Source organism: Gorilla gorilla, chromosome 14, assembly GCF_029281585.2.
Source record: "Gorilla gorilla gorilla isolate KB3781 chromosome 14, NHGRI_mGorGor1-v2.1_pri, whole genome shotgun sequence".
Classification (NCBI taxonomy): Eukaryota; Metazoa; Chordata; class Mammalia; order Primates; family Hominidae; genus Gorilla; species Gorilla gorilla.
Window position 1 is genome coordinate 47,061,109 of NC_073238.2, and position 13,025 is coordinate 47,074,133.

Genomic DNA, 13,025 nt, shown 5'->3' on the forward strand with positions numbered 1-13,025 from the left:
TTTACTGGAATATGCTTTTGTACAGTGGTTATTTTACAGTGGCGGTCACATGTCTGGTGCAGGGTACTGTTATACATTGTAAATATTTTAAACAATAGATTCTTACATTTTAGAATATCTCGTATGAAAGTGTGAGTGTACCAGTCAATAACTGGTGTTTTACATTCTTGTTAAATATATAAGGGGAAACAACAGATTGGGTGAAAGGCAACTTATTGAATCTGTTTCCAGAAGTATAAATAAATGCATACTTTAAAAATGTACTTGAAGTAAATTATTGAAAATGAGCACACTTTTTTGGTTTTTGTTATTTTATTTTCTTTGAAAGATGTAGTAAGTAGAGTGTAGTGATTGAAAACTACTGGACTCTGGAGCCTGGATTCAAATTCTGGTTCCACCACTTACTAGTCAGGTGAACTTCAGTAAGTTGCTTTAACTTCTTGGTCCCTCAGTTTCCTAACCCACGAAGTAGAGGTAATAATTATGTGTACCTGGCTCATCTAGCTGTTATGATATAACTAAATAAGTTAGTATACCTAAAGCATTTAAAACACTACTTAGCACATAATAATTAGAAGCATTGATGATAATGGTGGTTATTATGTCAGTGTTAGTTAAAATTTAAGGTTTGTCCTCTTGTAAACCAAGTGCCATTTGGTGCCCCTCCTTGGTAATACAAAATAGGAGAATAGCTCTGTGCTCCTTAATATATCTAAAGACTTTAATAAGAAAACATACAAAGATGACTGCCAGCTGCCTTCTGCCTTTCCATCTTGTATGTTTTGCTTATACTGTATTCTGCTTGTATGTTTTGCTTATACTGTATTCTTTGCATAGAATGTTAACAGAAGCACATCCTTCTCAAACAAAACATATAAAAAAAACTTGGTAAACTATTCATTCTGTATCTGTTTACTTTCTTTTATTCTAATTAATCTATTCTGTTTTCATGTCTCTATTCCCCTAATTTATATATGCCAATGTTTAGGAGTTACAAATAATAAGTATGTTTTGATTTAAAATTTTTACTGAATTTGAAATAATTTTGTATTGATCAGCTCAGCCTGGTAAAGAAATTTTCCTCAGTGTTAATACATTTGGCCTTATAAATCAATTTATTAATTATATTATTTTATACTTCTTATTTGGCCAATTATATTCAGCTATATAAACTTTTATCAGAGAGGCAAAGTTCTTTGGTGGTTTACAACATTCAGGCAGATTGAAGACACACTACACAGGTTCAAACTGAGGTTCTACCATTTATCAGCTGCTTTTATTTATCAGCAAGTTATTTAACTTCTACGTGTCTTAGATTCTTCATCTGTAAAATGAGGATAACAATAGTATCTCCTTATAGAGTTTATGTAAGGGTTATATGTATTAAAATTTCGAATGTAATTGGAATAATACCCAGTATATAATGTCACTTATGCTGTGTTTTGTGGAACCCATATGACATTCAGGAATATTTAGGGGCAGCCTAGAGTTGGAATAAGAATTTTTTCTGGTAGAGACATAACAGGTGGAGTCTTGGGAGTTGGTAGGTGGGGGTCTGTGTCCTTTCCTTAAGTAGGAAGCTTGCATTCCTATTTAAGCAAAAGTGATTTTTTGTGTTTACACCTTAAACTTTTATGTAAGATTTGGTTTCAAGAAAAGTTTCCTCTGCTTAATAAAGCTAAAAACAACAAAACAAAAAAAGTTTACGAGGTTAAATAGAAACCTCTGGTCTAGATGGGAAATTTTAAGGATAGATAACACAGGAAGCATCTGTTATCCATATCTGTGAGGAAAACATCCAACAGGTGGTTTATACTTTTTGCACTAAGAACTGTGATTTACTGATTAATAGCTACTTGGAATATTGTTGTTGATGAGATGAGACACACCTTTGAGACGAGGTCCTACAACTTTAGAAACTTACTAATGTTGGCTAGCATCCAGTCAATATTTTTACATGGCCAACTAGATTATTAAGTCTTGGAAAACTAAGATTGTCTTTTATTTTAAATACCCCGCAGTGCTATATGTACACAATAGACATAGATTTGTTGCATGGATGTTGAATAACAATCTTTTACTATAGAGCTACAAAGGGGTTCTATTTAAGGAGTTACAACTTCTCCCTCCTTATATTTGTTCAAGATCCCTTTTATTTCAGCTAATATATCACTATATTAGGAAGGATTGTTTAGATGTATTTACTAGTCTGGAATTCTATGAATTGTGCTTCATTTTAGCAGTTTTCTTTCCTTGAACTTAAAAAGAGCCTCTTGGTAATATTTGAAAAGTTGAATTCTAGCTAAGAATAGTAATGTTTTCCTCACCACACCTGCTTTCATTCTTCTTCTGTGCTTAGCACAGTAGTTGTGTTTGATTTATTAGCAAGCTAGAACATATTTGATGCCTCATCTATATATAAACATTTCTCCAACAAAATCCATAGTAGAGTATGTAAAACCTAACAACTAAACATAGAGACAGATTTCTTCTACGCTTGACTAAGACCTGTTTTATTTAGAATGAGGGAATTAAATGACTTGAGTGACACTAGCATTGACTTATGTTTAAAAGAAGAATTTTGTAGTATTAGACAACATCTTCCAAAGTTAAATGAGCATAATATGGTGTTCAGTATCACTAAATTATTTTCTGTATTAGCCTGCTCAGACTGCTGTAATAAAATACCAGGCTTATAAACAACAGAAATTTCTATCTCACAGTTCTGGAGGCTGGGAAATCCAAGATCAGGGTGCCAGCATGGTTGGGTTCTGGTGAGGGCCCTCTCCAGGGTTGCAAACTGCTGACTTCTTGCTGTGTCCTCAAATGGCAGAAGTGGTAAACAAGCCCTCTCAGGCCACTTTTTAAAGACACTAATCCCATTCATGAGGGTTTCCCACAATGACCTAATCACCTCACCAAAGGCTCCACCTCCTAATACTATCTCCTAGGTACTTGCATTTCAACATAGGAATTTTGGGGGACACAAACATTCAGATCACAGCATTTTTTTTTTAACTTTTTTGTGCCAGAATTTTTAATAATATTAGATGTACAGAAGATTTTGTACAAGTATTTTAAATGCTAATCTATATTCATTCTACTCATTTTTCAGTAAACCAGATATGTCACGTCTGAGACTTGCTGCTGGGAGTGCTATTGTGAAGCTGGCGCAAGAACCCTGTTACCATGAAATCATCACATTAGAACAATATCAGCTATGTGCATTAGCTATCAACGTAAGGAAATGGCTGTGTACAACTACTTTTTGAAGGTCTTTGACTTTTAGGAAGGAAAAACATCCACTGTGATACATAGATTAAAATCTTGAATGTGTATGGTTGGTTTGTTTCTGAAAAATTTATGCATGAGAAACATTTCAGAGTTCTGAAACTGTCATTTGAGTTTTGGGTTGCTAACATAGTACAGTTGATCTTCTTCTTTGTAATAGTTTTGTTCTATAATGTTATCACAGGCATTCAGTTAGCAGATACTGAACAGTTGCTCTTAAGAGAACTCACAGAATAGATTCCTTCAAGCCCCTGGCCACAACATTTTCATCATCCAGTTAATATACAACCTTGTTTTATGTATGTATCTGTTTAAAGACTATTTATTATATATAGTTGTCTCAACACTGAACTCACAGCCAACAGCACTGTAACTCGTACCTGAACAAAGCTTATCTAGTACACACATTTTCTCTGTAAGGAATATCAGAGCCTTCTTGTGCTTTGGAACGCCAGACAGCAGTTCATCTGTATGCTTGTGCTTTGAAACACCAGACAGTACTTCATCATGAAATAACAAAAACATCAACCACAAAACTGTGAAAAATGTGGCACTGAATAGACCTCAAAAAGGACACTGTTTACGTATGAAAGCTGAAACAAGAAGGCACAGTGTTGCCTTCTTTGACATTAGCTGGGAATGTGCACATCTGGCTACTTACATTTTTTGCTGCTTTGTGTATTTACTTTGCAAATGACCCAAAAATTGCTTCAAGTATTAATTTTGGTGTTACAAATAAATTTTAATGAGTATGCAAATTCCTAAACATAGAATCCACAAATAAGGAAGACTGACTGTATGTATTCAGTTCCTGAAAGGAAAACAACAGTATCGAAATTTATACTTTTATAAAGACATGACATAGAACTAATTTCAGGTTAGAAGCATTCCTTATTACTCAGTGAGTTAAGTTTTCGGATTATAAGCAGTGAAACTTTCAGATTCCTATTCCAGTTTTATGGATTTCTTGTTAGAGTAACTTTATATTTGGACTGTACCGCTTTAGAAGTCTTTAGCATCATTGAGAAAAGTAAAAAGGACTTTCACATTAGTAAATAAAATAGTTTCAGTATGAGTTTTTCATTAATAATTTCGTTATTTTACACTTAGTTTTTCTCTTCTTTTCCAAGTAGTCTTAAGAATTTACTTCAGTGATCATTGCAATTCTTCCTCCCCACACTTTATTCTAGTACATATTTTTAAATTGCCACTTATGTATAACTCTCTAGACACAGTCATCTATTTTTAAATTGTAATCATTTTTGTCAAATGATTTGTCAAGACTGGTACTTCAGTCTTTTAAAAACAGCTATTTCGGCCGGGTGTGGTGGCTCATGCCAGAGAATTGCTTGAACTCAGGAGGCAGAGGTTGCAGTGAGCCGAGGTCGTGCCATTGCACTCGAGCCTGGGCAACAGAGCGAGACTCCATCTCAAAAAAAAAAAAAAAAAAAAGGAATTTTGGGGAGCCCATAACTTCCTTGGTATAGTTTCCCCACTTAATTTTTGGAGATAATCTTAAACTGAAAATTGTTTAAAAAGCATCTATCACATTTCTTAGAAGAAACCAACATATGTAATTATTTTATTAAATTGGGAAGACTTGCAGTCTGTTTATCAGGTTCTTGGTATGGCATTTCTTAGAGCATTTGCTGCTATCATTATTGAAGTGGAAATATTTAAAAAACACAAAGTATGCTAATACAAGAAATGGACTTTATTTGAAACTTACAGTATATAAGAAGTATGTGCCAGCCATTAGGTAAATGTCCACTCTAAGTAAAAAGCATCCACAGTTACTGACTTCTAAGGACTTCCTTTTCTAGCAAATATTTGTTATACATTGCCACCTCAAGCACCAAATTCCCAAGGTGAAAGTTCAAATGGCCTAAACTTTAAGATTGCTTTGGAATTATCTTGACTATGGAACATGTGTCAGTGGTTAAAAATCAGTTACTAGCATCTTCTCACAACTTAGAAACATATCAAATTACCCTATTTTAAGCAAAGCTTTTCTGTAATCTGTTCTTCCTTTAAATCATATGCCCATCTCCTCTTTTTAAACCTCCAAACCTCAAGAAAGAATAATCTGTCTTTGTCTCTCTTACTCTCTTATCCTGTCTTCTCTACTCATATTTTGTCATTTGCCTTTGTTGTTTTCCAGAAATGTCCTGTTGAAGTCCTCAAGTCCAGTGATACTGGGCTTCATTATATTTGACACAACTCATTGCTTCTTTATTCTTAAAACTGTCTTATTTGGTTTCTGTCTCTTGATTGTTGCTTTACTTATCTGATTACATTTTCTGGCTCTTCCTCTTTTTTTTTTTTTTTTAAATGTATGTCTTCTATGAGGATCTGTCTAGGATCAACTTCTTCACTTACACAGTCTTCTTTGGCCATCTCATCATCTATGTAAGTGACTATTACATCAGCAACGTTAAGGTTTTTCAAGACTCAGGTCCTACTTCAGATGCTAAACAGAAATTTTATACTTTTATGTTCTGTGAATATAATACTGAGAGTTATAATATATCCCAGATCTATTCTTTCTTGACATGTAGAGCCTATATAAGTGTTAAATATAGTAGTTCCCAGATCTATTCTTTCTTGACATGAAGAGCCTATATAAGTGTTAAATAAATCTGAATGGCATTTCTTATACCTAAAAGCATGGTTTATATTTGACTCTTGGCTTGTCCTTGCACCTTGTTGCAAAGTACAGATAATTCTGTCCTTTGATATCCATTATATAATTTTTATTCATACTTTCTTGACCATTCTTATTGCCGTAATCATCATTAGCTCTCACCAAGACTGTTGGGAATCTTTTTTATTGTTGGTAAATTTCCCTAATTACAGTTATAATCATGTCATTCCTCTGTTCCAAAAATATTTAGGGGGTTGATGCTTGTAAAAACAACTGCACATATTTTACAACGTGGTGTTTGAGCCCCTCTAATATTTTAACCCAAATGTACGCTTAAAAATCTTGTTGAGCACACTCTCCTTTACTTAACCTCCTTTCATGTAGCTGAACAGCTTTTTTTCTTTTTTGTGCCTTGTACTTTGCTGCCTTTAATTTTCTCTTTACTCTCCCATTTCCACACATCCAACCTAACCCTTTCTGCAAGTCAGTGCTCAGACACAACCTTCTTTACAAAACTCGCTCTGAGTCTTTTAGCTGGAAGAAGTCTTTGATTTCCTATGAATTTTATTTGTAGTCCCCTGATACATACAGGACTATGCTTTGTGCTTTAGTACATGTACTTTATTTCTTGAGGCTCTTTAAATGCGGTATTGTATCTGGGAGGCTGCTGTTATGTATTTGAACAGAAAGTACATTTGGAGAAATTTAATAAAACAATATTAATTTTAATATAATTTAATTACTTAGATATTTTAGAACTTGGAATTCAGTTCATGAAAGATTTACTCTGTACTTCTGTGTGCTGTACATTGTTCTAAGTTCTGGAAATACAAAGATGAGTAAGTCATGGTTATAGCCCAGAGAAGCTAACAATCTCTTAGGAGAACAGAAAATAGAGATGTATCAATAATACAATGAGATACACAAACTAATTGAAATATTTACATGGTATTAATGGTAGTTTTGAGATACTTTGAACTAGAAAAGGCTACTAAAAGTGAATTTACTTAAGCTGCAGACTAAAATTAATTTTATAGTCAGTAGTGAATAAAAGCTTTGATTGGAACTTTATCTGGGGGGGCGGGGACATTTGTAGTATTAGACACCATCTGTTTTTTTCTTATGTTTAACCAATTATATCCAGTGTTTGCTTTTTTGAGGGTACATTTTTTTCAGATAAAATTGTATTACTCTATTCTTTACTTCACATTTAACTTTTGTAATACCGGTCAAAAGGATAATCATCTTTGCAGAAAAATATTTGAAGACTTCCTCAGTTCCCAGTAGCGCTTTTTATACTTATTTATTCATATGATTCTCTTGAAGTACCTATGTGTGTGTCATCATTCCTGTTAATTTTCTCTTCTTCAGTTGTTATTTATGTTAGTGGAGTTGCCTATGATTTCACAGTTCTCTAACATCACTTTGATGACTTTTTGAAAACCTGCTACTTGTGTGATGCTTCAAGGATTGACATTGCAATTAATTTGTCTTGTATTGTTGCATCCTGAATGATTAGTCAGAGAGGGACAAAAACCTGGACTTGATTGGGATTTTAATGAATGGCCTGTTCATTTGTGAATATATATAGGATTTGGTACTATCCTCAGTTTCAGGCATCCACTGTGGGTCTTGGAATGTATCCTCTACCTCCACTGATAAGGGGGAACTAGTGTCGTTCAGAAAAACTTCTGATCATCTATGTGCCAGGTTTTTTGTTAGGCTTAGAGAGATAAAAACATAATTCTTTTCTTCAAGGAACAAGTACTGATGGGTAAGACAGACATTTAAACCAATCATTTTAATACTTTATACTAAATGCTATGCTGGAGATAAGTACAGAATGCTAAGAGTACAGAGGTGGGTGCTGGATACAGATTACACACTGCGTTCTGTCTGATATAGAAGCTATCTTTAAGGATAAGTAGGAGTTAGCTAGGAGACTAGGGGTGGGTAGTTTAGGAGAGGGGAGTAGTATGAGTTAAGCAGGCACACGGGTAATAATCAGCCTGGTTTAAGTATAGAAGTCAAAATAATTTGGTGTTTCTGAAATGGATTAGTAATCCTTACCTTCAGAGTTGTGCTTTTTATTTCTTTATTAAGAGACAGGGTCTTGCTATGTCTGCCTTAGCCTCCCGAGTAGTTGGGACTACAGGTGTGTACCACCATGCCCAGCTAGAGTTGTACATTTTAATATGAATAGTTTTTTTCAGTGACAGAACTCAAATGTATAAATTGGGCAGTTTTATCTTGCCCAGTAAATGAAAAAGATATATATGAGATGGTGTTTAAGCCTTAATATTTGTATCTTATTTAAGTTAGGGCAGATTTATATTTACTAGTTTTTTTCTGTTTTAAAAGTATGTTTGTTTTCTAACACATCTAACTGGTACTTATTAGGGCCCAGATGAATATTGCAGCTTTGAAATGAACTTTAGTCACAACATCTCACTCTTGTGAGCAGTGAAGCAATTATTGTAGATAAACTTGCTACTGTTTACTCTTTTCTTTACTTAAAATAGCAAATTTTATATCTGAAGTTGTTACTCTTTGCTGCCATTTGAATCATATCTGGAATAATTGTGTCTTTACAGGATGAATGCTATCAAGTAAGACAAGTGTTTGCCCAGAAACTTCACAAAGGCCTTTCCCGTTTACGGCTTCCACTTGAGTATATGGCAATCTGTGCCCTTTGTGCAAAAGATCCTGTAAAGGAGAGAAGAGCTCATGCTAGGCAATGTTTGGTGAAAAATATAAATGTAAGGCGGGAGTATCTGAAGCAGCATGCAGCTGTTAGTGGTAAGCATATAAGAAAATGAAAAGGATACTTTTTCAGCCTGCTAGTTTCAGTTTTATAGAATATAGCATGATATATGATATTACTGTTATTTATTATTTGTAATTGACACTTTTTATTACCATTTTTCAATAACTGCTTTTCATTTAATATGAAGGTCATTTAAAAAATGCATGGTACTTAAATATCAACCTATATCTGTTTATGTAAAGGACTAAATGGCCAAGGAAAATAAACAATGACATTGGAGGTACTTTTAACAGAATAGTAAAATTTGTACGTTTATATAGATTGTCTGAGCTTTATCTTATTTTAATTGGAAAAAAGTATAAGTTTGTTGTTTGTTCTCACCTGTAGCTGACATTAATATCAGGTGTTTGCATGCCTACTTTTCATCTGCTCACTTTACCCCATTGAGGTTAGTTGGTGTGCCTCTTGACTTCTGTGATTTAACAAACAGCATTAAAATCCATCCAGTTATCTCACTCAGAAATCAGAGGCATTATTCATACCTTTTTTCCCTCCTCTCATCCGTCACCAAATTCTGTTAATTCTTTCTCCAAATGTCTTGAGCATTCATCTTCTACTCTCCTACCTTGCTATATTTTCACTTGGATTGTTGTATACATTGCCTCCCTGTTGTAATTGCTCCTGTGCCTCTGACCCACTGCCTGCTGTATCACATTGCTATCAAAATTATCCTTCTAAAACAGATTAGATCACATCAGTCCCTTACTTGAAATTTCTGTTGATTCTCTGTTGCTTGTGGGATAAAGTTGAAACACCTTATAGCCCTTTATAGTTTGCTCTCAGCCTGAGTTTCAAGCTTTCTTTCTGCTCCCTATTATGAAATCTGTGTTTCATTTACTTTCGATTACTTGAAATTTGTGTAACAGTCTTTTTTCTCTGTTGTCAACTCTATCTGGAAATTGCCTCCTGTTTCCAGACAAACAATGAACAAAACCAAGGAACATGGTTGACACCTTTTGAATGCTTTAAAATACAGTTTTGGGGTTACCACATCACTGTGACCCTCTTTCTTTTTCTTCTTTCCTTATGCTGGAAAATGTGAGGGGTCTGCAGTCACATCCCATTTCTGCCGTTTACCTGTCGTATTTTGGCAGATTACTTAATCATTTGTGCCCTAGTTTCCTTATTTGCAAAATTGGTATAATTATACTGATTGCTTGTGGTTGTTGTGAGAATTTAAAAAATTACATACAGTGCCTGGCATAATGTATGGCCCAAAGAAGTGCTCAGTATGTGTTAGCCATTCTTATTTTGGTGCACCTTTCACATTGAAGTGTAGCTTCTGTCTCTGATTATGCTTTAGTGTGAGCTCTTTACCTAGTCTTACTCATCTTTATATTTTTAGATTCTAATATAGGCCTGGAACATAGTAAACAGTCAATAAATATTTGATAGAATTTAATTTTAATTTCACCAGATTTTGAACCGTGTTGCCTTTTTCTTTCCACGTCGGCCTTGAAATGAATGATGTTACACACAAACTGTTCTTTGTAGATTTAGCAATAGAAATAAAGAAAATTTGATGCTTTATTGACACATATACATGAGGTTAAAACATCCAATTTATATTTTTATTTGGAAAATAGGAAATATAAATGGAAATTGTCCAGAATATGAGTCCCAGTCTATGTGTACCCCTTATTAAACCAATTAGGATTACCATTCTGACCTCTTTAACAGAATATGCTTATCTCAGCCAACATACAAAAATAATTGCATTTAAACTAAATAGCTGTTTCTTTATTTAAAATGCCCTAGAAACTCTTAAGTCTGTTCCTTTATTCTGTTCTTCTGTTACAAGTAGTTATCAACCTCTTGTTCCATATTGACTCTGAAAAATACTAGATGTTACTTATTTTGCTCAGCAGCTTACAAGAGAGTGTTAAACATAGAGTCACTTCTAATAGGAAAAATAGATGTTTTTTCTCTCACTTTTGAATATAGTTTGTTTGGGTCACTTTTTCCTTATGTATTTTAAAACTGAAATATTTGTTTTTGTAGCCTCAGCCCATGGTGTATTTAGTAGGCCATTTCAATATTGAACATGGTAGATGAATGAATAGACTGTTTATCATGTACCTCAACACAGGGTATTTCAATATATTTTTCTTCAAGTCATTGTGGTGAACTGTTGGGATGCAGAAAATATAGTACGAAAGAAAGAGTGTGTAAGATTTGGTTTTCTAACCTGGATATTTTTGTTTTGTTTTGTTTTTTTCTTTTTCTTCTGTTTTTTTTTTTTTGTTTGTTTGTTTTCTTTTTCAGAAAAATTATTGTCTCTTCTACCAGAGTATGTTGTTCCATATACAATTCACCTTTTGGCACATGACCCAGATTATGTCAAAGTACAGGATATTGAACAACTTAAAGATGTTAAAGAGTAAGACTTTTTCCATCCCATTTTCATATTTTCTGAAAGTTATTTTTTCTCCTTAATGCTGATAATTGGATCTCAGTTATAATTAGTTTATTGATGTATTTCATTTCTTAGGTGTTTAAGGTTCTTTATTTGCTCTCTTGTCTTTCTTTTTTCATACCATCTCTTTATATTACATTTTTAATGTAGTTTCCCAAAACTTAATCATAATTATTATAGTTATGTTTCTTTACCAGTCTGGTGTTCCTTTTCTATTGAAGTAATTCATTAAAATTTCCATTCCATTTCTTATCTTTTCCTTCTTCCTTCTGAAACTGTGTAGATTTTCATGTGAGGTCAATTAATAATCTTGCTTTTACTCATGTAGTAAGCACATTTTTCTTTGCAATAACTGTCTTCCTCTGTAGAAGGAGAATGGTCTAATTTTAACAATGGGCCAAATTCGTAACTGGGGAACTACTCCTACTTATTACTTAATTGGTGATTCTCTAGCTAGAGTTTAAAATATTTGTAATTCTTTTCAAAGATTATTGCTTAAAGACTGAAAACACTGTACATGCCTGGATGGGGAATAGGAATATAGTGATATTTAGAGAAATCTTTTTAAGACCAGCATAATTCTTTAAATAAGCTCAAGACCCTGGTCCTCGTTCAGTTACAATAAAAGATTACCATTGGGATTTTTAATCAACTAATTTATGATGCCTTTAGTTTCCTATTATATTAAAATGTTTCTTAATGTCTTAATTTTTAGAAGTATTTTATAGTTAAATAATTTGAGAAGCCTCAGGAGAATAAAATCAAATTAATGATGAATTCTCATGGCAAAGGAAAAAATGCCCTTTTTTTCCCACTGCAGTTTCCTTTTTTAAAAAATGAGAAATTAGTTCGGCCAGGCCTGGTGGCTCATGCCTGTAATCTCAGCACTTTGGGAGGCTGAGGCGGGTGGATCACCTGAGGTCAGGAGTTCCAGAACAGCCTGGGCAACATGGCAAAACCCTGTCTCTACTAAAAGTACAACAAAATTAGCCAGATGTGATGGTGCGTGCTTGTAGTCCCAGCTACTTGGGAGGCTGAGGCAGGAGAATTGCTTGAACCTGGGTGGTGGAGGTTGGCAGTGAGCCAAGATCGCACCACTGCACTCCAGCCTGGGCAAACAGAGTGAGACTCTGTCTCTATTAAAAAAAAAAAAAAAATTAGTTCTATCAAAATTAGTTTTGTGTTAGAGTGATTAAAACTATTGAAAACCTCTAGCCACTTCTTTCTGAGAACATTGGGTTTTTAAAAATAAATAAAACATCCTTTGGAATTTACTAGAGACTTACGGTTATATTTCTAAGTAGCCCCAGTGTAGCCATGCATAATCTCCATTCTATCAGGGAGCCACTTCAGAAGAACTTATCCTATACCTAAGTTCCTAAAGGTTATTTCTTTTCTGTTCTAGAATAATACCTTGCTTCACATTTCTCTCCTCCTTCTCCCATTACTTTTCTCCTCTATGTATCAACTATAACTTTGTTCCTTTCTGTCTCTATAATACATAAGCAAAAAAATTTTCATTTTTTATTGAGTAGAGTTGTACGTAATTAAGTTTAAAACTTAGCTACTGAAGCTTTCTTTTAATTTTTCCCTTTTTAAGCAAAGACAATGCTTATAGTTGTCAGTCGTGACTTTTTCTATTATTGAATATTCTTAACTGTTTATATTTAATAAGGCAGTTATATTCTCTTGAAGAGTTCCCATCAGGACTGTAGTCAGTCTTGAGTATCTGAGGCCTCACTTGATCCGTGGCACCACTATTCCTTTGATAGTCTTTAACTCCCTGTCATAGCTGAGGGTTAAGATAACTTCATCCTTTCTACCATTTATGTTTCCCCTTTAACCTG

The 13,025-nt window shown here is 33.9% G+C and overlaps 1 protein-coding gene across 12 annotated transcripts in view; it reads left to right on the forward strand.

Moving 5' to 3' along the window:
* Positions 1-13,025, forward strand: part of PDS5B (PDS5 cohesin associated factor B) — a 187,140-nt gene that overhangs the window by 154,177 nt on the left and 19,938 nt on the right. For all 12 annotated transcript variants that reach the window (XM_019039884.4, XM_055360563.2, XM_004054355.5 and 9 more), the window contains 3 exons: positions 3,116-3,239; positions 8,530-8,734; positions 11,028-11,142. In XM_019039884.4, coding sequence (XP_018895429.2) covers positions 3,116-3,239; positions 8,530-8,734; positions 11,028-11,142 — 444 coding nt within the window. The remainder of the gene's footprint in view (positions 1-3,115; positions 3,240-8,529; positions 8,735-11,027; positions 11,143-13,025) is intronic.